The sequence below is a fragment of the Crotalus tigris genome, unplaced genomic scaffold (assembly GCF_016545835.1).
Source record: "Crotalus tigris isolate CLP2741 ecotype Arizona unplaced genomic scaffold, ASM1654583v1 scf7180000017666.379230911805:20528666, whole genome shotgun sequence".
In the NCBI taxonomy this organism is placed as follows: domain Eukaryota; kingdom Metazoa; phylum Chordata; class Lepidosauria; order Squamata; family Viperidae; genus Crotalus; species Crotalus tigris.
In genome coordinates this window covers 19,487,252-19,510,354 of record NW_024096552.1, presented here as the reverse complement: position 1 = coordinate 19,510,354, position 23,103 = coordinate 19,487,252, and the positions used below count along the sequence as shown (strand labels likewise).

General features: G+C 40.7%; 1 protein-coding gene across 1 annotated transcript; it reads right to left on the bottom strand.

The window, feature by feature from the left end:
- Window positions 1-278: 278 nt before the first annotated feature.
- On the bottom strand, window positions 279-23,071 carry LOC120305054 (uncharacterized protein K02A2.6-like; the record flags this gene model as incomplete). The annotated part of the gene is made up of 5 exons (XM_039336360.1): window positions 279-1,019; window positions 20,704-20,737; window positions 20,840-21,799; window positions 22,387-22,573; window positions 22,645-23,071. Coding segments are annotated over 5 exons (2,349 nt in total), but the record flags the coding sequence as incomplete, so codon positions are not given.
- Window positions 23,072-23,103: the final 32 nt, after the last annotated feature.

Below are 23,103 nucleotides of genomic sequence, written 5' to 3'. Positions count from 1 at the left end.
CGTTGGGCCCATGGTCTTCCCCTTGTGTGTGTGGCCTTCCTTGAGGAAGCATTGTTTGCTTGGCATGTCTGACAGGTTTTAGCTATACGGGTGGCCTCACTATAGACCCCTGGGGCGTACCATACCCTCCTTATGGCATCTACCATTGCTTGTGTCCCACAGTGCCCCTTAGAGTGTATCTGTTGACAGATCAGCCATAGCAGATGTCTAGGGGCTATGGGTCTCCCATCCGGGACCCACCAACATCCTTCTCTATATATTGCCTCGCATTTTTCCTCTCATGCTTTTCCCTCCCCAGGCTTCAGCAAATCTTGGTATTGTACTGTTGGTCTTAATTGTAATGTGGGGAGTGTGGTAAATGCTTTTAGGGGTTGAGTGGCAGCCCACTTAGCTGTGACGTTGGCAAAGTGGTTCCCTTTTGTAACCCTTGAATCATCCCTTTGGTTTGGTTTGCAATGGATGACTGCTAGGGATGAGGGTAGATGGATAGCTTTTAACACATCAGATATGAGGTCCGCGTGAGCAATTGGTTGGCCGCTGGATGTGAAAAAAACTCTCTGTTTCCAAAGGGCACCGGTCACATGGCAGACCCCAAAAGTGTATCTGAAGTCTGTATATATATTGGCAGACCGGTTCTCAGCTATTTCACATGCCTTTTTCAATGCAATGAGCTTGGCTGCTTGAGCACCGTAGTGGGAAGGCAAGGGGGAAGCCCAGACTGACTCATGCAGGGAGACAACTGCTGCTCCCGTTATGCGGGTCCCATCCAGAAGGTAGGAAGAGCCATCGGTAAACAATTCTAGGTCTGGGTTTGAGAGGGGATCATCTGTTAAATCCAGACGTGGCAGCTCGGCATCTTGGACTAGGTGCAAGCAGTCATGTAACATTTTGTCTTTCAGGTTAATTGGCAACAGTGTAGCCGGGTTAAGCGTGTTGCAGCGTTCAAAGGAAATATTTTCCGAAGTGAATAGTTCTGCGTATTGGGCCAGGCGTTGTTGGGTAAATGCCTGAGTTTGCAACTTTAAGAGTATTGCAAACACATCATGGGAACCCTTAGGGTGAGGGGGTATCCCAAAACCAGGTCCTTTGATCACTTAACTGGCTCTACCGTAGTGGCCACGGCTCTCAGGCATGGAATGATTCCTTTGGCTACTGGGTCTAGTTGGAGTAATAGGCTACCAGTCTAAGGTTTGGACCAAACCTCTGCGCCAGCAGCCCTGCACCTACACCTTTGGATTTGTGGATGAAAAGGAAAAAGGTTTTATATAATTAGGGAGACCCAGAGTTGGGGCTGAGGCTAGGGTTTGTTTTATTTTCTCTAGGGTAATGGCCAGTTCCTTCGTCCATTTAATAGGATCAGGTTGATCCTTTTTTGTTAGTTGGATCAAAGGCTTTGCCAATTCCTCAAAGGCTGGAATCCATGGTCGGCAAAATCCCAAGACCTCTAAAAGGGCGCGGATCTGACATTTCATCCGCGGATGCTTCATTCTTAGGATGGTCTCAACTCTCTCGGGTGCTAATTTTCTGACCCCGTGGCCAATAATATACCCTAAATAGGACACCTTCCTTCTCAAGGGGACGCTTGCCCTCTTTCCCCTAAACACTTCAATAGGTGGTAGGTATCTGCCCTACAGCTTTCCTCACTTTTGGAGGCTAACAGTTGGTCATCCACGTATTGGATAAGTGTGGATTTGTATGGTAGGAAGCTAGATCCTCCCTTAAAATTTGCGAAAACAAAGTGGGAGACTCCGTATAGCCCTGCTGCAGTTGAGTCCAGGTGTATTGTTGCTTATCCCATGTGAAAGCGAAGAGGTATTGTGATGCAGGGTCCACAGGGATGCTGAAAAAAGCGGCACAGAGATCAATTACTATGAAATGGGTGGCTGACGCTGGCACTTCTGTAATTATAGTAGCCGGATTTGACACTACCGGTGCTCTGGGTATTACATGGTTGTTCACGGCTCTTATATCATGTACAAAGTGGTAAATGGGGTACCCTTCGCTGTCGACTTTTAGTTTTCGAACAGGAAAGATTGGAGTGTTGCAAGGAGAGGTGCATTTACGCAGTACCCCCTGCTTTAGATATGCTGTTATTAATTTTTGAATCGTTTCTATCGCTTCCGGTTGTATCTTGTACTGGGGAATGCATGGTGGTAGTCCTGGCTTAACTTGGATCGTAACCGGGGTAGCTGCTTTTAGTAGCCCTACCTCGGCAGGGTCCCACCCCCACAGAAAGGCCAGCAAGCTTCTGAGATCCATGGGCAGCTGGGTCTCCTTGCGGGTTGAACATACCATTGAAAAATGTGCCCGTTTGACTGGGATGTCTAAGTGGAGTCCTTCTGCAGTACATTTAATGGTCGCTCCAAGTTTGCAAAGTAAATCCCTACCCAGGAGAGATAAGGGTGATTGAGGACAAACAGTAAATGGGTGTTCTAAGGAGAAGGGGCCAACTTCTACCTTCAAGTTATCTGTAAATTCGGAGCTTCCGCTGGGGAGCGGCGTTGATGGCGGCTACTTTGTAGCCGTCCTCCTGGGACGGCGTTAGATCTGCGGAGCGCAGCGAACATCAGCTGGCCCGCGATTCGGAATCCCCTTCCCGGGCGAAGGGAAGGGGTAGAGATTACAAGAATAGAGGTAGAACCTCTTAGCCCCCTCTGGATTTTTCTTTTGAGGGGGCAAAGGAGCGTTCCCTCGGAGTTCCTGCTTTCTCTGCCTCCCAGCTGTTTTTGTCTCTTTGGAGACAAAAGGAAACGCCGCTACCTTCTCCGCGTTTAAAGTGTTCTGGTGAGTAATATTTAAAGCGGACAGAGCAGTTTAAAGGATTTCTTTTTTAGTATAGTATTTTATTTTAAATTTTTTCTAGTTGACTTTGATTCTTTTCCCTTGTTTCTTTTTTGTCGGCACGGAGAGTGAAAGTAAGATGGCGTTTCGAAAGTACTTTGTTCTTTTGTTCTTTACTTTTTTTTTTCCCGGAAAGAAAATATGGACTTAAATGAATACATTTATTGCTTTTAACTCTCTCCTTTATTTTCTGATTGTGTTTTGGGCACTTCTCTTGGCTTTTTTTTTTTAAACTTTAAGAATTTTTGTACTTTTTTTTCTTTTTCCCTTTTCCTTTTAAGAGGAAAGAGAGAGAGAATAATACTTTGAAAAATGGCTTCAAAGAGGCAACCGGCCTCTATGCTTTCTAAGGTGGTTTCCTCTCCTACAACTCTAACTGTACAACAACAACTTAAAGCTACACCATCAGTACTGCCTCCACCTTCCCCTCCTTTGCCAGGTTTATCTGCACAAGAGATTAAAGATATAATGGGAAATGCTGTATCCCAAATTAGAGATGAAATGAAGGGGACATCAACATCAATAGTATGGGATGCAGGTAAAGCTTTTATGCGTGGGATTTTGATAAAGATGAACAGTGTTTATAGACAAAAGCAGACTCAGAAGCGTAAGGAACTGGAAGAAGAGATTAAATTAAAAGAAAAGTTTTTGATTTCAAATCCTTCAGATGAAAAGGTTAAGGAATCTATAAAGTTCTTAAGAACACAATTTAACATGTTGATGGCTGATCAATCTGCAACTAATCTTTTGTTTATGAAACAAAATACATTTTGTAATGCCAATAAACCAGGGAGATGGTTGGCCTATCAATTAAGAAAGAAACAGAGACAGAGAACAATAGATAAAATAAATTATAATGGTAAATTAGTGTATCAGAAGGAATTGATTAAGAAATCTTTTTTAGATTATTATCAAAAATTATATAAGACTACTAATGTACAAATTTTAGATATAAATAAATATTTAAGGGAGGCTAACTTTCCTAAATTGACAGAAGATCAGAAGCAAGAAATTAATTGTCCAATTACTAATGAGGAAATTGTGACAGTTATTAAGCAATTAAAATTAGGCAAAGCACCAGGTACGGATGGTTTGACACCTATTTATTATAAAACTTTAGTAGAAGAGATGATTCAACCTTTAGGTGAGCTTTTTAATAACATATTGCAGGGTTCAGAGATCCCTCCGTCATGGCGCAGTGCCTTCATATCCTTGATTCCAAAAGAGGACCAAGATCTTACTTTACCAAAGAATTATAGACCTATATCTCTTTTAAATGTAGACTATAAGATCTTTGCAAAAATTTTAGCTAATAGGCTTATGACGGTTGTGCATCAGCTTATACATAAGGACCAATCGGGTTTTATAACTGGCAGGTACATGAAAAATAATGTTAGACAAATTATTAATATATTAGAATATTTAGATAAGAACAACCAAGTCCCTGCAGGGCTGATATTTTTAGATGCTGAAAAAGCTTTTGATCAACTGAATTGGCATTTTATGAGCAATTGAGGAGATGAACTTTTGAGAAAAAATATTACAAGCTCTTACTGCTATATATCAAAAACAAACGGCACAACTTATTGTTAATGGGGGTTTGTCAGAGGCTTTTATAATAGAAAAAGGTACTAGACAGGGATGTCCTTTGTCACCGTTGCTGTTTGTTTTAACCTTGGAAATTTTGTTGATTAAAATCCGAGAGTCGCAGGAAATAAGAGGCATAGAAGTTAACAAAAAAGAATATAAGTTAAGAGCTTTTGCAGATGACTTGGTTGTTACTTTGTCTCAACCTACTTATTCTGTAGTGAAGTTATTACAGTTGATATATCAATATGGATTAGTTTAGGGTCTCAAAATTAATAATAATAAGACTAAAATATTATCTAAAAATATGACTACTTGTGATAAACAGATTTTGGCTAATTTGACTGGTTTTGAAATTGTTGATAAGATAAAATATCTGGGGGTTATTTTATCTGTTTCTAATGTAAAATTGTTTAAGAATAACTATGAAAGGTTGTGGGTCAGGGTACAAAAAGACTTGAAAAATTGGGAGAACTTACAGCTATCTCTCATGGGAAGAATTGCAGTGATTAAAATGAATGTCCTGCCAAAATTTCTCTTTTTATTTCAAATGTTACCTATTTTAAAGAATGAGGTTAATTTAAACAAATGGCAGAAAGGCATTAATAAATTTATTTGGGCAGGGAAAAAACAAGGGTAAAGTTTAAAATTATGCAGGACTTCCGGGAGAGAGGTGGACTCAAGGTACCGAATCTGAAATTATATTATGACGCTGTGGTCTTAACATTAATTAGTGATTGGGTAAATTTAACAAACTCAGAGATACTTCACTTGGAGGGATGGGATTTACTTTTTGGTTGGCATGCCTATCTAATATTTAATAAAAAAGTGGACTGGGCCTTCAAATCTCATATTATAAGGATCTCTTTACTTAGGGTTTGGAGGAAATATTATAAAAGTGATTTTAAAATACCATTATGGGCTATACCTTGGCATGAGATAGAGGGGATAAAGAGAGGTGTTAAAATGGATGCGGTGTCTTATATACAATTACTTAGATGGGATGGTCAAAATTGGCAGTTAAAATCTTTGGAAGACCTAGCACATGAAAATATTACCTATTCTTGGTTTCAATATAGACAATTAGTAGATAGATGGAAGATGGACCGTAATATAGGCCTGCTTAGAGAAGATGAAAATCTTTTTAAGCAAGTAAAGGATCAAAGACAAACTCATATTAAGAGAATTTATGGGGTGCTAGTGGAACTGGATTCAGAATCAGAATTAATTAAAGACTGTATGATTAAATGGGCGCAGAATTTTGGTGAACCAGTTCTACTGGATGCCTGGGAAACTATCTGGGTGAGAAATGTTAAGTTTACACAAGCCCAGAATTTAAGGGAGAATTTTTATAAAATGTTTTACAGATGGCACCTTGATCCACAAAAAATGTCTTTCATGTATCCTGACTTACAGCCTAAATGTTGGAGGTGTGGCTGCCTGGATGCCACTTATTATCATATTTGGTGGTCGTGTAAAAATATAAAAGCTTTTTGGATTAAGATATGGTGGAACATTCAGAGAATTTTTAGAAAGAGGGTAAAATTTACTCCACAATTGTTTTTGCTTGGTATTGTTACTGATTGTGATGCTAAGGAAGTTATATTGATGTTAAATCTGATTACAGCTGCAAGGCTGTTAGTAGGTCAATATTGGAAGAAGGAATCTTTGCCTACTTTGCAAGAGTGGTTTTTTAAAGTATCTTACTTGGCGGAAATGGCAAAGATTTCGGCTTTCTTAAAAGAGCAAACGCAAGAGAAATTTTTTGCTGTATGGGAAAAATGGATAAATTTCATACAATTTAAACTGGATTTGAAAAAATATCATTTAGCTTTTTTATAACCTGTACTTTTTATTTTAAATACTTTCTCTTTTTAAGGATTATAATTCTTTTTTCATATATATTTTATTTTTAATTATCTTATAATTTTGTTAATTTTTTTTTAAATTAAGCCTATATTCTGCTCTGGGAAGCTCCGGGGGGGGGAGGGAGGGGGTGGTTTGGGAGGGGTTGGGGGAGGGTTGTATTGTTTTGTTTTTTTTGTTGTTGTTGTTATTGTTTTTTTCTGTCTTTGTAAAAGTTTTTAAAAATTTTTCAATAAAAAAAAAAGTTATCTGTAAATTCGACTGGGATAAGTTTTCCTCCAACCCCCATTACATTATCCTTGGCCCCAGGTACTATTGAATCCTTAAAGGCGGCCGTTGTGAGAAGGGAGGCGGTGGCGCTGGTATCAATGAGGCATTCATATGCCTTTCCTCCTACAGTGATTGTCAACAGGGGTTCTCCATCGGGGCCGCCCTTTAAGGGAATAGCTAGCCCCTGAAATGTAGCCTTATAATCAATTTCTAGTCAGGCTAGATCGCGTTCTGGCTGTCCCCATCGGGGCATACTCCAGTCCCTTCCTCATTCTGATGATGAGGGGCCGTCCTTGGAAAGGGGGGCCCTGGTTTGTAACATTGGTTCCAGATCTCCCTCTCCGGTTCCTCCCTACAGTGTCTCATACGATGCCCCTCCCTACCACAACAGAAACAGTGCCGGCAAAAGGGTTGTCTCTCAATCCCGCATCACTGGCACATTGCTTCCTTGAGGTAGGTTTATGATATCTTCTCCCACTTTCCCTATTTATCATGGCAAAAGCTTGTAAGTCCTCTCTCCTTTCCATTCTGCATCTTTTCTCTTTTTCTCTTTCTCATTCCACTTCCTTCCTTTCTCTCTCTTCTTCTGCTAACCTTTACCTCTGGTCAAATACGAAGTTCGCGATCCTGCGCAATTCCGAAATATCTAAAGTGGACCAGTTGGAGACTATCTTGTGGAAATGTCTCCAGATATCGCTTGCAGATTGGTTAACGAAAGCAGCTGCAAGAATGTTCTTATCCTTCAGGCAGCCTATGTCTAAATGTGCGAATGTGGTTCTGGCCTCTAAGAGGTGGACCCAGAAGGCGTCAGGGGTCTCTTTGTCCCTCTGCGTGGTCTTTTGGAACTCAGCCCAATTGAGGGGCTTTTTCCCTATTTCCTATAGGGCTTCCATTAAATTGATTTTTGCCCTAGTATAGTCGTCCCAGTGGTTCTGATTATTATAATCCCAATCTGGGCGGTTGAGAGGGGCTGTTTGCCCAGGTGTGGGTATTACGGGACACCGGGCTATCTCTTCTGTTTTTTTCGAAAAGTTTCATCAATTCATCTTTGGTCAGAAACACGTGTAGCAGCTGGGTCATGTCTGCCCAAGATGGATTGTTAGTGTCTACAATAGATTTTATAGTTTCTATTATGGTCTGGGGGTCCGCTCGGAAGGTGGGAGTATCCTTCTTCCAAATGACCAAATCAGACAGAGAGAAAGGGGTGTGGGTTAAAACGTGTTCAGTCTGGCCTATCGGTCGCCGGGTACAGGCCTGTTTAACAGGGGGGGCATGAAGGTTGGTTCAGGGTTATCTAAGGGAGACTGAGGTTTCAAGTCGACTTGAATTGGATTTTTCTGTCTGGATAGTTCAGCCCAACAATACCAGTTGGGTTGGTTCTATCCTGGATCTAAGTGCTTTTAGTGTTCAGATTTCTAGGGTGCCACCCTTGGGCCAAATTTGTCTTCCATGGTCATCTTTAAGCAAAGCCCATTTCTTACATAATTTTTTTTAATCATTTCTTTTTTCATTCCAGCCTGGACAGGAAGCTGATTCCTGTCCCAGACTTCGAGCAAGCTTTCAACTGGGAAACCTACCTCAGCCCTTGAATTGGAACCTCCCATTCTTATATGATGGGATTTTCCCTTGATGCTAAAGGGCACTACACAGTCAACACCTCCTTTTGAGACTTCTTTCCTACCACCACGATTTTTTATGAGTCCGGAAAAAATGGGACTCAAGGAGCACTCTGGATCTCTCACAGAGTTCATGGGAAAGCTCCTCTGAGGGATCCTGTCACATTTTCAGACCAAAAAGGGGTCTGCAGAGACACTTCTGGTTTCCTCGTTAGAAGGTATGGGCTACTCTTCGACTGGCCGGCTTCACACCACTGTTTACGGACACCTCCAATGTCCGCAGGCACCTCCACTTGCTCTTGGAGGTAAGTGGCCGCTCCCACTTGGGGCTATTGTTTAAATGCTTACTGGCGGAAGGGGTCCTGACTTGCCCAGACTAGAGTTCTCTCTCTCTTCCCGCTTGGTCCTCCTCTCTCCTCAGAAGGTCTCACGCTCCGATGACCCCCCTTGCTCTCCCAAATCCCGCCGGTCATGGCTCCAGTGGAACTAGCAGCAGGTTGGGGTGTGGCTAGAGGGCACATGGAGGGAGTGAGCTCCAGCTGGTTCTAAGAGGAGGGTGCCTCACACACACACTCATGCATTCTTCCTTTTGTTTCCCCAGACCCTTTAACCTAATAGATTTAAATTTGGTGGCACTTACCCTCTTTCCTGGTAGCTGTTCGAGCGCAAGACTCAAAAACTCCCTTTACTACCCGATGTCGACCGGGCAGTGTCTGAGGAGGCTTCCCTGCAGATCAAAGCATCCACTGCTCGCTGGGTGATGACTCTTCTGGGGCCGGTCTGGTGGTTGGATGAGCTGGAAGTCCCTTCGTGGTCGCCAAATTGCTGGGAGGAACTCCCCTGTTTGGTCCTTCCAGCCGGGATTCCCTTCGACGGCGCAGCGTGGAAGAAATGGATCGTGAAGCCAGCTACCAGAAAGAGATTTAATTTCAAGGATCAAAGTTGAGTGACAGTTCAGCTCGAGTCCCTGGCTAGCTAGGCAGAGTGATCTTTAAACAGGGGTTTTTATATCCTTTCGTGGTTTCCAAACTTGTCATTTCTGATTGGTAAGTTTAAATCTGTCTTTCCTGATTTGCTGGTTTGTGACTATTGTTGGTTAAATTTCTTGCCTAAAAGATGTTAATTACCTTTATTGTTGTGTATTTGTTAATCCTGATCGTTGCTAGCTAGTTCCTTATTGTGTATGTCAAGTGTTTGCCGTTTTAGCTTTAGGCTGCTGTTGACTCAGGTCAGTTCGTTTGGGGTTTTTTCCAGTTTATTTCTTCATTGGAGTGGGGAGGGAGTGTCCAGTTTCCATCAGGAGTATAATTATAATTATAGGATTATAATTTTTAAATGAAGTTATATGTACCTAATTTTGGCTGTTGCTTACATGTTCCATTGCAAAAGTGTAAAAGTTGAGATTTGACTTACTGAAATGTAAATGATTCATGACTACAGTTGGGAGGACCAGTGCTCTAATGAGATGGACCAATCTCAAAGTGCATGAAGTTGGTACTTAGAGACAATGGGGTCACTGCTGGAACCTGGTTTCTTGTTTCTTGCATTTGCATTGATAATATGCAGATACATTCACAAATGCACAGACATCATCTATCAAGGTTAACTGAGAAAATAGTGTTCTCTCTCCTGTACTAAGAGATTATACAGAATTCTGGGTCAATGAAAGAATGTGATTTTTTTCTGAGATAAAGCATTTTATCTTTGTTAAATCAGAAGCACTCTTGAAAAAGTGTTTCACATCAATGATAAAACCAGATATTGGTGTTTTGGCTGATGACAAATGCTATCAAGTAAATAACAAAGTAAAATGATTCACACACTATTTTTTAAAATCAAATGTATATTTAATGGAAAAATAGGATATAGTACCTTTAACTTTCTTCATTTTCTACTCATGAATAGTAATAATGTTTGTATCAACATATTAAAAATTTCAACCTTGCAGTCTCAAGCTAACAAAGTAGTCCTCATTTGGCACTTGTGATTTTTGCATTTGAATTTCCTGCCTTAAGACTTGAGAATCTGAACTGTAAAATCCAGAGCAACATGAGATAGCACCAAAGAGTTTTCTTTAAGGCCATATAGTGTTCCTCCAGATTTTTGCAGTCAGGATTGCATAGTCTGGGTGTCACTATACTTATTCCATCAAATTGGCAGGAAAAAAGAGTAGTTGTCTTTTATCAGTGTTTTGACATAGATGAAAATATCTGCATCATTCTAAGGGAAACATGAATATTGAAAAATAAATTACTGGACTTTATTTTTGTTTCTCAAATGCAACATTTTTTGTGAAATGTTGCACTAAATTAACTCATCTTGGTGTTCATGTATCTTGTATTTTTTATATGGTCCAGTGGAATATCCTACTTGAGTCATACTTTCTTGGTTAAGAAATTAGTAAAATATCTCTTGATGCTTTCTTCTCATTGCATGGATTAAAAACCCTCCTTCTTTGAAACCAAGGCTACATATAGCTTCACAGGGTAATGATGGTAGAAGGACAAGGACACTAATCTGGTTTGTCTGTTCACAGGTGAGAACACCACAAGGATCTGACTGTTTAGAAGAAGTTAAAATTCAACCTTCCTGCACAGCAATCAGACTTAATTTTAAAAGTAATAAAGAATTCCCATACAGAAAAATTATGAATGAATGAAAAGGTGTTTAGGTGCCTGAAATGTAACTCCTAAATTTTGTTTTTTGGTATCAAAGAACTGCTACTGTTTTAAATGTTAGCAGGAAGTTGAATACCAACAACTTCTTAGAGTCTTTACTAAATTCCACCGGGGAGTTTCAGGAGATAATACCAAGGTACACCCATGTGTCACCTATCCTCCGTGAGCTGCACTGGCTTCCTGTGGGTCTCCGGACACAATTCAAGGTGTTGGTTATCACCTTTAAAGCCCTTCATGGCTTAGGACCAGGTTACTTACAGGACCGCATACTGCCGCATAGTTCCCAGAGACCGGTGAGGTCCCACAGATTGGGCCTCCTTCAGGTTCCGTCGGCCAGACAATGTCGGCTGGTGGGCTCTCGGGGAAGGGGCTTTTCTGTGGTGGCTCCAACGTGGTGGAATCAACTTCCCCCCGAGGTTCGAACTACTCCCACCTTGCCGGCCTTCAAGAAAGCCATTAAAACTTTCCTGTTCCGGCAGGCCTGGGGTTGATGTCCCCGGGGGGGGGGGCGGGACACGATTGGGACATGTTGTATGAATGCACTCATTTTTATTGTTATATTTATTGTTTTAATTTTGTACGCCGGCATATAAATTTTATTAATAAATAAATAAATAAACTTCAAGCAAATTGCAAAATGTCATATTTATCCTTCAAGTTACAATCAAGACAGCACTCATAACACACATGTACATTTTTCACACATACAGGTGACACATGTTTGCCTTTATAGGGGACAGGTTATTTTCTTCACAACTATCAGTTCAAGTCTATTTAAAGAATCATGAGAAACATGAGAAGGGATCTACAAATTCCCATTAGTATTTACTAAATCAGTAAACCAACAGTTTTCTTGAGTAAAATATTTGCCACTTTGATAAATTATATTACATTAAAAAAACACCAGGGAGTATACTACACACATTGATATACAGTGATTAAGGTTTCTGGACTAACACAGGGACTCAGTTTCTAAACCTCCCTTACGAACATAAGCTAACTGGGTAACTTCCCTAGGCATAGAAATTGGCCCAGCTCTACCAACCTGCATTGGTAAATTATGATTTGTAAACTTCAATGAAAAGATCTTCATTTTCAGTGGATTGATTGGGGCTGATAATGTGATATATTTCTGTCTATATCTACCTCTGCCTCTATTCTTGTATCCTATTCTTTCCTTTCTTTTCCTGACATGTAAAGGTTTAAATTATAAACTGAGTTTGCTGCAGAAGTCAGGAAAGAGTTTATATTGCTTCAGGATAATTAGCTTCCTTTCGCTCTTCAGCTTGTATAAGCTGGAGATGGGAGGATCAACAACATTGTCCATCGGCATCTAACTCAAATTGCCCAAAATTGAAATTTCAAATTAAGTATATAATAATAAAATTAATAGTTGATTATCTATGGCTTTTCAATGTGTCTCCCTATCTACTATTTATGGAAGGATATTGCACGTTTCAACAGAAAATCTGATAATGGAATCCACTGGTGCAGAGGTATAAAACAACTTTTATTATCCTGAACCACAACATGGACAATGGCTGGGGAATCAACGACATTGTACTTCTGTGCTAATGGAGAGCACAATATTAGGGAAAAAACATGAAGAAAGATGATCCTTCATTAAAGGGTGCATTTCTAGCATGGTTATTATTAGGCTAATGTGAAGATCTTTACTTGAAAAAAAAAAACGTTTGAGGAAACTTATGATGAAATACTTGCTGATTCTTTAAGCTTAAATTACACCTATTTAATTATAGGAAAATAAAGACAAACTGCTACTAAGATACCAAGTGAAAAAACATATAGTGAAAAACATACTTTATCTTTTTTAAATCATGTTCCTTTGTCATTTTCATGCATCAGGATACTTGGCAGAGGAGCATAACCATAAACCACAGAAAGAAAACTGGTACACAGGTGCAAAACTGGTGATGCATGAACAACATGGTGTTGCTTTTGAGGTGGTTGCTATAGCAACAAGATCATTTATAGAACATGAGTTCTTTAAGAGAAAAACATATTTTTCAAAACCCAGCTAATTGTGCAAGAGTATTTTCTACATAATCTAACTTGTGTTTGTTTTGTCAGTTATTTTTTTTTTCATTTTTATGTTGCCACACAACAGACAAAGAAAGAAAATAAGGATGATATTAATTGTAGGTATCTATACATTCAACAGATCTGTTAGGCTGCATCCAATGGTGGCTTGCTCTTAACAGATAAATGTTTGCTTTCCAGATACAAAATGTTTTCTTATTATTGTGGTTCCCTTCAGAACAGAATAGAATATTTGTAGCAATCTTTCCAGTCATGAAGGATAAGATTTCAGTTCTCCTAATTCAATCACTATGATACTCCCTTGGAATTGAGTACCATCCTGGTAGACAATGGTAGAAGAGTTGCAGTGAATGGTTGTAGTAGAGGAATCTCATAAGTTGAGTTGTCAGAATTAAAACATTTTCTATTAAATTCAAACCAAATGTAATACAACTAGGCTGGTTATTGGGTAGAGGAACAATCTAGACATTGGTCACTTTCTATGACATGCTATAATTATACTACTACAACAAAAGATGTTTAGGTACTTTCCCAAACATTCAATTTCAAACTTGATTCTTGAAAGACTAGATATACCTGGATTTTGTTCAGATCCACCATTTAGTTAGGCTTTATGTTATGCTATAACATACAATTTCTCCACTTCTCTGAAAATTTAGAATATTGATTTTGTGGAAATGTTAAGTTTGAGTGGTGGGATAAAGCCAAATGTCTTATGGAGGTAAAACAGAGATAAACCTGTCTCCATGAATGATACATGTGTAGGTAGTTTAAATTCTGAACATGTGCATAAACCATATTAGTAGGGGAAGTCATTAAATCTCACCATCAACATTACTGAATGCAGGATAAATTTGATTAATTGCATGATGATAAAAGGACCATCAGATCTGGACTGCTCAGTACATATTTACTGCTTAAGATAGATCTAGGGGTATGGATCAGAAGCCTTCCAGATATTGCTGAGCTGCCACTTTTTGAGAAAGGAGAGAGTTATGGGTGTAGTAGTTTGGTAAATTTTTGCTTGAATCAGTTAAATCCTATGTTTTGATAATGAGAAAAGGAGTAGCAGAACCCAGCAGATGGCTAAGCATAATCTACTCTGATCTGTTTGTGCATGAATTACTAAAGGGAATTAAAAACTGTTAATATCATAAACACTGATTGCATTTATCATTGGGAAAAATATTGATAATAATTCTGCTGAACAATGGGCACGTTTGGCTTACAGAAGGATAAGTCTTTCAAGAAACTTCTTCAGGCTATAAGAAGACCAGATCAAGGCCACACATTCTCTTAAGTCACAATCTTCCTGTGTCTGGTAAAATATGTATTTCATCCCAGGAAGATAATTTAGTTTATCTAATTTTTGTTTTAAGTGTAGAAAAATTTTTCTACCTGAAACCAAACTTATCCTACATTGCATATAAAGGTATGCTAATAACTGCTGATGTAGCACATACAAGATTTGGGGCCCTATTTTGATTGAGTCCCAGTTGTATGGATTGCTGCAAGAAAACAACTTCTCAGGTATAAAGTTTTTTTTTTTCTTTTAGCATTCACATTACATCATGTAGCCAGGGGATGAGGCTAAAGGTATGCCACAGTTAGACTGCTGTTTTCAGTGAGTAGTTGCTTCTTTAAATAATAAGGAATAATAATGATAAAAAGCAGGTATTGGCTGTTTCATGAAGTAGACAGCATACCATCACAATACAATGTCTGTGTCATTACTGATGATTAGAGATTTTAAAACCATCTACAAGATATTTCACATTTGTGCAGATCAATCAAAAGCCAGCTTGAGCCAATGTTACAGATCTTTGTGCTTATTATTCCATCAATGTTTCCTTTATTTGTTGCTTTATGCAATTTTTGCCTAAAATGCAACTCTCTCAGAATATTTTCTTTGGATGCAACTCTTCAATCTTTTCAAAGTGTTTTTCCTAACTATCTGTGTTTCTGTGTCTATGGAGATTCTCAGTCATCCAGGTCATGGTTGTCCCAAAGCTATTGTTCAAAAGGCAACTGGACTTTCTTATTTCTTTTCCTTAAAATGTTTTGCTTTTCACCCAAGAAGCTTCTTCAGAAATATTTTCAAGGAAAAAAAACTCAAGAAAGTCTAGTTGCCTTTTGAACAGCACTTTTGGGATTTCTTTGTGAATGCTTTAGCAGAATGTACTGTTGTGTTCAGTATTGTTCTACTATGCAGCATAGGGGTACTTTTGTTTTTGGGGTCACAATTATCTTTCTTCCACAGAAAGTAATTGTAGATTACTTTGAGATCTCCCTCTCTGAAATGATTTTATCTTCTGTAGAAATGTTCACAATAATTTTAGAGATGGATCTTTAAAATGACTTTGAATTTTGAACGATTGATTATCTGCCAACATGTCCATATACTCTCCCAGCAATTACACAGATTTTATCTAAGACATCTTGTCTCTAACATGCTTCTTCTATTCATATAACTTGTTGATTCCTTCCACCTTACTGCTAATTATCCCATTCTTTCCTTTCCTTCCACCTTTCATAGAGTTATAGATTTCTCCAAAGATCAAGGTGCTCACATAATATGTCTGAAGTAGGATAATTTAAGCCTGGTCATTTGTGTTTTGAGTGAAAATTCTGGCTTGATTTGTTGGATAATCTATTTATTTGTTTTTGACTGACCATGGTATTCTCATGCATCTCCAGCATCGAAGTTCAAAAGAATAAATGCTCTTTCTATTCTGCTTCTTCAAAGCCCAGTTTTTGCTTCCATAAAAGTCATCACATGGAAAGCCATTGCTCGCATGATTTCAGTCTTTGTACTAATAGACACATCATGGTATTTTTGAATTCTGCCTTTAGATAAAATTCAAACTGTTCATGTTTGCAAAGACAGAAATAGTGCTAAAACAAATCTAGAAAACTTCTTCTCAATAAATAAGACAATTTTTCCCATTTTCTTCAATTCCTTCATAGTCTTGAATACTGCCAAGCTTCACAATTAATTCCAATCTGGTGCATTTATTGTAACAGTAACTGTATGTAATTTGTGCTGGCATACCCTAATCCATGAATAATAATTGCAAGTTCTTTATAGTTTCTGTTTGGTAGGTGATTCAACTTTTGTGCATTGTGTTGCTGACCTTGTTCTCCCTGCCACATGAAAGGCATTCAAAAGCCTCTAAGTATGTTTTATCTATGTCTTCTATGTATCAGGAATCAAAACTTTGCCTTTGAAATTTGTATGTGCTCCAAAAAGTGCAGCAACACACTTGTCTTTTTGGCCCACTTCCCTAACTTTATGAAACCTAATACATAAACTCAAGGGATGCTCATTAAATTCCAGACAGAAAACTGCCTAGCTTGCAAAATAAATGAAATTGGCCTGCTACACTAACATGCTTCTAGCTTCCATGGTATTTATTACTGTGCTTCTTTTTTTCAAGTCATCTTACCTTGCATGCTACTATACTTGCTTCATTAAATTATGAAAGGTTCACTCAGCAAAATCACTTTCATTTCTAACTGTTAGAGATAAATATTGATTCTTTAATAACCATATACATTAGAAGAGATTATCTGTTGAGTAGGCAAGGGGATTTTGGCAATGCAGGAACCAATTGATGTCACTTAAGAACTACTTCTCACTTGCTTTTGTTTTTTTGTTTTTGTTTTTTGTTTTGCTCTTTGAAGCTGCTATAGGAAATTGTCTTTTAATGGTTATTGGGTTGCTAGGTTCCCTGACAGCACAAACAGAAGGAAGTAATCCATTTTAAACATTAAAGTCTGTTCTTGAATTGAACTTGATTCCTTGTGATTTGATGCAGTTTCTTGGCAGAAGAACAGAAGTGGTTGCTTTCTGGAATGTTTTTTGGTTTCTCAGTGTACCTTACAATCCTGATATTCCTGCCAGTTTCCTATCCAAATATTAAGACTGATCTAGCTTAGTTTCTGAGTCCCTATAAGGTGACCTAAGTCTGCCATTTGTGATTTGTTTGTTGGTAGTTTTAATTCTCAACAGGACTGGTAAAACGCCTGATTTAAATGTACAGAGACTTTGTCAGCCAATATTAACAGTACCAGGCAAGATGGATGAAGGATGTACCAAGTATAAGGCAACTTTCTGTAATCTTCTTGGGTCTTCCAGAGTGAATGCACTAGCATAGATAGGACTCTGTACTTCAATCATATTATTGCATATTAATTGTCTCTTCAGCTGGACAAGTACACAACATCGTAATCATGGTTTAATTCACAAATATGCAGGAACATAAATTGAGCTTTGCTGGATTAATCTGCAGGTCAACTTGCTCTAATAATCTGTATCCCAAAGGCTAAGGAAAAGCTTCTCAGCACAGTCTGATTGTAGCTTTTTTCTACTGTTTTAAAATGCATTTTATTTTGAGTACATGACATTAGCATATGAAATTTCCACTAAGTAAACAAATCTTCAGAGGTATACTGCGTTTGGTTCATAGACCATATGTAATCTACAGTACAACTCTGAATAGGTCAAAGTGGTTTCTTTTCTGTGCTAAAGCAAGTATGGTGCGTTGTAAATCATTGTATGAATCGTTGTGCATATGATTGTCTATGCATAAGTGCATGTATCCAAATGGATAAGAAAGGAGTTCACAAATTTCAGGATTTTATGGCAAAATAAAAAAAATGCTACATGTATGATATCTACTGTTGTAATTACCATAACACTTGAGAAAAGTAGAGGAAGATGAACATTATTGTGAAATTGGTTGTTCCCGTCCAATACAATAGATTCCATTTTCAATACATATAATTGTGATTCAGAATAATGATTTCTCAGGGGGTATAATCTCAGACCCAAGTGTGATAGCTCTGAGATTCTTTTAAACTATATCTGACAATTACCATATCTGAGGTGATTTTTTTTCTTTTCATCACTTTTATTTCAGCAAGAAGCAAATATACTGTACAATTGCAGCTGTTAAGCAGATTCTTCTAACAGTTTCAAAGTATTTCTGCCTTAAGGTAATTACACCATTTTTCTAGTCTGCATGTTTCCTTAAAGAGGATTTGCTTTCATAAATAAACTAATAGTAGTCTCACTGATCTACTTATACTGCAACCACAAAAATCTGTGTTTGATCTACAAATGTTTTCTTTTATTCTTTTCACTTGTTTTTAAAAATAAAATACACCTGATCAACTTTTCAGAAGCCTCAATTTATATTTCTCATCACGTGGAAATATTCCTCTAAATCTTGAGGAATAACATGATGATGAAGACTAATCATCTAAATATTTATTATTTTTAGACCTACAAAATATATGGTCTCTAGTAAATAAAATATTTTTCCTGTTGTTTGTCAGAAAGAATCTTGAATTAGGGGATTTGTTAACAAAACACTTGGCAATGTTGCTGCTCATACAAGATTTTCTGCTTCCAATTGTCTCTTCAACCTGATCCCTCTGGACTGGGTTTAATTATGTCTAGTGTTTCACTTGTAAGTGATAATTTAATTTTATGAAAATATTCAGCTGAACAACAGTGATAATTAGATGTAGGAAAAACACATAGGGAGAACACTAAGAGAACCTTTTAAAATGAAAAAAAAAATCACATATAACGACCTCTAAACACAGGAGATTGCATATGTATGTGAGTATATTCTGTACTCCTTATACATGTTCAAAGACATCTGACAGCACAATAGAAGGAAAACTGTAATGGATGTCCCAGAAGTCAGCTTGAATGACAAGAAGATCCAGTTTCAGGAACTTCAGATTGGGGGTCAGAGGAGAGGCTGGAAGACACGAGACCAGGAACCTTTGAAGAGCTGGAGGAGTGACCAGACAAGCAGCTGGCTGACAAAGAAAGGGAAGAGATGCCTAGGAAAGCCAGTCAGAAGCAGAGGGCAGAGAAGGTGCTCAGATGCATCTGGGTCAGCAGGAATGAAAAGGAACTGCTTCCTCCACCAGTTCACAAGGCAGGCAGAGCTGAGAGAAGGGAAGCACAATAAAGGTCAGCGAGACTACTTGTGAGGAGGCAGCCTCTTCTCTCCTCATGTGATGCACTGTCTGGCAGCAATGCTGGGAATAACTCACCCATTTCTTGCCATGCACTTATTCAGCCATTGTGACATTTGCCTTGAGACTTAAACTTGACCCTGTTATTGGATTTTGGATTTTGCTTCTTGGATCTTGGACTTGGGTTTCAGTTTTGTGATTGGTGCTCAAACTGTGGACTTGTCTTTTGATTCAAACCTGGTGGGTCTCTTTATAAACTTGCTCTGTGTTTCAGGACTTGGGAATTGAATTCATTGGTTTTCTGTTGTTTCCTGCAAGGGATGAGTCCTGGGAATACTATTCTTGGCTGGCGAATCCTCAATAAATACTTCAAACCTTCGTGATATGTATACTGTTGAGTCCTTGGCGAAAAGCAGACACGAGAAACAGTTGTAGTTCTCAGGTTTTCTTTTATTCTGTGTTCAGCTTACAGGTGAAGGCTTCAGCAACGCCCAAAAGCTCCCAGCCTCTTATATAGGCAATTCCCGGGTCAATGTGTTACTTTTCCCGCGCCAGCACCCGCGCATGCGCACAGGCGCTGGCGACAGCCTGTCTGGTCCCGGGCAGCTTGCACCTGCCCGGGACTGCCTGCAAATGCCCCGAGCCCGTTTGCAAGGCTTGGGACATAACACCCCTTTCCCCCGGGCTAAGACTACTACCAACATACAATTATTTCTTGATGCAGTGTTCTACTCCCCAGTGCTCCTACTGTTTACTGGCTTTTGTTTGGCCAGCAATGTTATGTAATCCTCTAAGTATTTAGGAGATTTCCTTGCTCTCTGTGACCTTCTCAGCTCTGGGTTTCTGACAGGTGTTCCCTGACTGAGGGGAGACGTGAGCCTGTTCTCCTTATCATGCCTTGGTGCCTTCCAAGGACTGTGCCCCAATGCCTGGCCTGCTTGCTCACCCACCGGGCTCGTCAGGCCAGGGCTTCTGTCACTTTGTGACCTGGTTGACCTGCCTAGCTGTAGGCCCTCGGGCCCCTTGAAGTGATAGCCACTGCTGGGCGTCTATGTAGAACCTCCTAGGTCCGTCCAAGACCTGTCAGGAGGCTGTCCATTCCCTAAAACCCGTTCTGTGTCCGGGCTCGTGTGGGTTTCTGTACCTTCCCAAAACTCAGTTACTCCCTGATTTGGGCTAGAGGTGTTGCGGTTGGGACTTGGTTCCTCGACCACCTCCCTGTATGTTTGACCCCCTGTAGGACTTGGGGTAAGGTCAGGCCAACTCTGGGGATTATGTGCCAGCTCTCTTGCGGGGTATGATTTATTGGGATGCTCCTGGGTATCCTCCCTGACTGGAGTACTGTGCTGTGCAGGTGAATAGTGATTGTACCCCCGGGGTGACTCCCTGGCTGGAGTAGGCGTGAATGCCTGGTAGTTGGATAGGCTCTTAGAATTCCTGTTTGGGGCACTCGCGGAATCTTGGAATGGGCCGTTTGTGGCTCCATCATTGGAGGTGGGCAGCAGCTCGTGCCCCTCCCTTTGCTCTAAAGGGTCCCCCTCCCCCCCTGGAAAAGACCCAGGAGTCTCATCTGAAAGATCCCGCCTAGGGCGGAGTTGGTCGATGTGCCGACGCAGGACATGACCGTTGTCCAGGGCTACCTCGTAGGAGAGAGGACCTGTGACCCTGGAAATAGAAGCGGGGACCCATGTATGACCAGGCCCGTAATTGCGAGTCCAAACCGGGGCACCCACAAGTAGTTGTCTAGGTGCCCTAGGATGTGAGGTAGATGAAGGCAGTCTGTCCGGATGCAACCGGTCAAGCTTCGTAGTAAGTTTGCGCCCCCAGCGAAGTTCAGCTGGGCTTCTCCCTGTAGAAGTGGATGGTGTGGTGTGGTAAGAAAGGAGAAAGTCAGCCAACCTGTGATGCCAGTCCCCATAGGTGAGTCTTTTCAAGGCGTCCTTTGTGATGCGGACCATGCGTTCAGCCATACCGTTGGTGGACGGGTGGAAGGGTGCAGACGTGGCATGACGAATCATGTTAGCCTGTAAGAAAGCTTGGAATTCGGAGGAAGTAAATTGAGGGCCGTTGTCAGACACGATGACATCTGGGAGCCCGTGTGCAGCAAAAATCCCCCTCAGTACCTGAATAGTCTTTGCAGTGGTGGTGGATAAGACAGGTACAACCTCAAGCCATTTTGAATGACTATCAACGAGGACCAAGAAGAACTGGCCCTGAAAGGGCCCAGCGTAGTCAATGTGCACCCTAGACCATGGGGACTGTGTATCCTCCCATCTATGCACAGGAGCTTGGGGCATCTCTGGGCGAGAGCGCTGGCACAGGTGGCATGCATGCACCTTAGCCTCAATGTCCTTATCTAAACCAGGCCACCACAAGTGGCTGCGCGCAAGGGCCTTCATGCGAACAATGCCAGGATGACCCTCGTGGAGGGACTCTAAGATCCTAGTCCTCATTGAGGTGGGAATGACAACTCTGTTTCCCCAAAGCAGACAACCCTGAGAAGTGGACAACTCGTTCCTTTTGGACCAGAAACTCTGAAACTCAGGACTAGGGTAGTGCTCAGGCCATCCAGACAAAACCCAAGAAAGGACACGTGAAAGTGTGTGATCTGTGCCTGTTTCAGCGGCGACATCCCTGGCATTCAGAGGGGACTCGGGCAAGGCTTGGATGGATAGAATGTTGACAGCTGGCGCAGGGTCAGCTTCTACTACTGGCAGGGGCAATCTACTGAGGCCATCAGCATGGCCCATTTCTTTCCCAGGCTTGTGGAGTAAGGAAAAATCATATGCAGACAGAAAAATAGACCACCTAAGCATTCTAGGGGAAATGATTTGGGGAGTTTGTTTACGTGTGGTAAACAGTCCCAGCAGAGGCTTATGGTCAGTGAAGACCGTGAAATGCCTGCCATACAAGAAATCATGGAATTTTTTAATTCCAGCAACAACAGCCAGAGCCTCCCTGTCTATCTGAGCGTAGTTGCGCTCAGCAGAAGACAGTGTTCTGGAGTAATATGCAACAGGAACCTGAGTTCCATCAGACCTGAGGTGGCTCAGGACAGCTCCTACCCCGTAAGGGGAAGCATCACAAGCGATGCACACAGGAAGGAACTCATTGAAGTGTGCAAGTACACTGTTAGAAGTGAGTAAGGCCTTGACCTCATTGAAACTAGCCTCATGTGTTTGTGACCACTGCCACACTGCTTGTTTGTCTAATAGCCTGTGAAGAGGCTCAGCTACACTAGCTTTATGTGGAAGAAAGGAATTGTAGAAATTCAGGAGGCCCAGGAAGTCCTGAAGTTCGGCCTTAGACTTTGGCCTAGGTGCTTTTAAATGGCAGTTAGTTTGGATTCAGCAAGGTGAATCCCAGTAGCATCAATTTTGAATCCCAGAAATTCAGTAGAAGGCACCCCAATTTTGCATTTGTCTTTTTTGAGCTTGAGGCCTGTTTTCCTGAACCTTAACAGAACAGCCCTTAGCCTTTCAGCTAGAATGTGTGTGGCGTCTCCTGCAATTAAGACATCATCAAAGTAGGGGCAAACCCCCGGTATGCCCCGTAGTGTGTTTTCCATTACGATTTGGAAAATCCCAGGAGCGACATTCACCCCAAACTGTAGCCTTTTTACCTTAAAGGCTCCCCTGTGGGTCACAATAGTCTGAGCTATAGCAGCATCATCATCAACAGGCAGCTGTTGATATGCTTGAGCTAGGTCAAGCTTTGCAAAAACGCGCCCCCCCCCTTGAGGGAGGCCAGAATATGACTGACCAGAGGAACAGGATAGGCATGTTGCTGCAATGCCTTATTAAGAGTGCATTTGTAGTCAGCACAAATGCGAATGTCCCCATTTGCCTTTAGAGGCGTGACAATGGGGGTCTCCCAAGGGCTGGAATCAACAGGTTCTAGGATTCCCTGTTGGATCAGTTTGTCTAACTCAGTGTCAATTTTACTCTTTAAAGCAAAAGGGACCCTTCTTGCTTTAATTCTAATGGGTGTGACAGTGGGGTCTAGTTTTAAGGACACAGGGGGTCCCTTGAATGTGCCCAGCTGGGGGCTGAAGACATCTGCAAATTCTTTGCAGACTTCCTGTAGGTCGAGTGTTTGTAAGCTGTTGAGCCCCGTGACGTGTATCCCCAAGGCTTCAAACCAATCGAGTCCTATGAGACTCGTTCGTTCACCCCCTACTACTAATA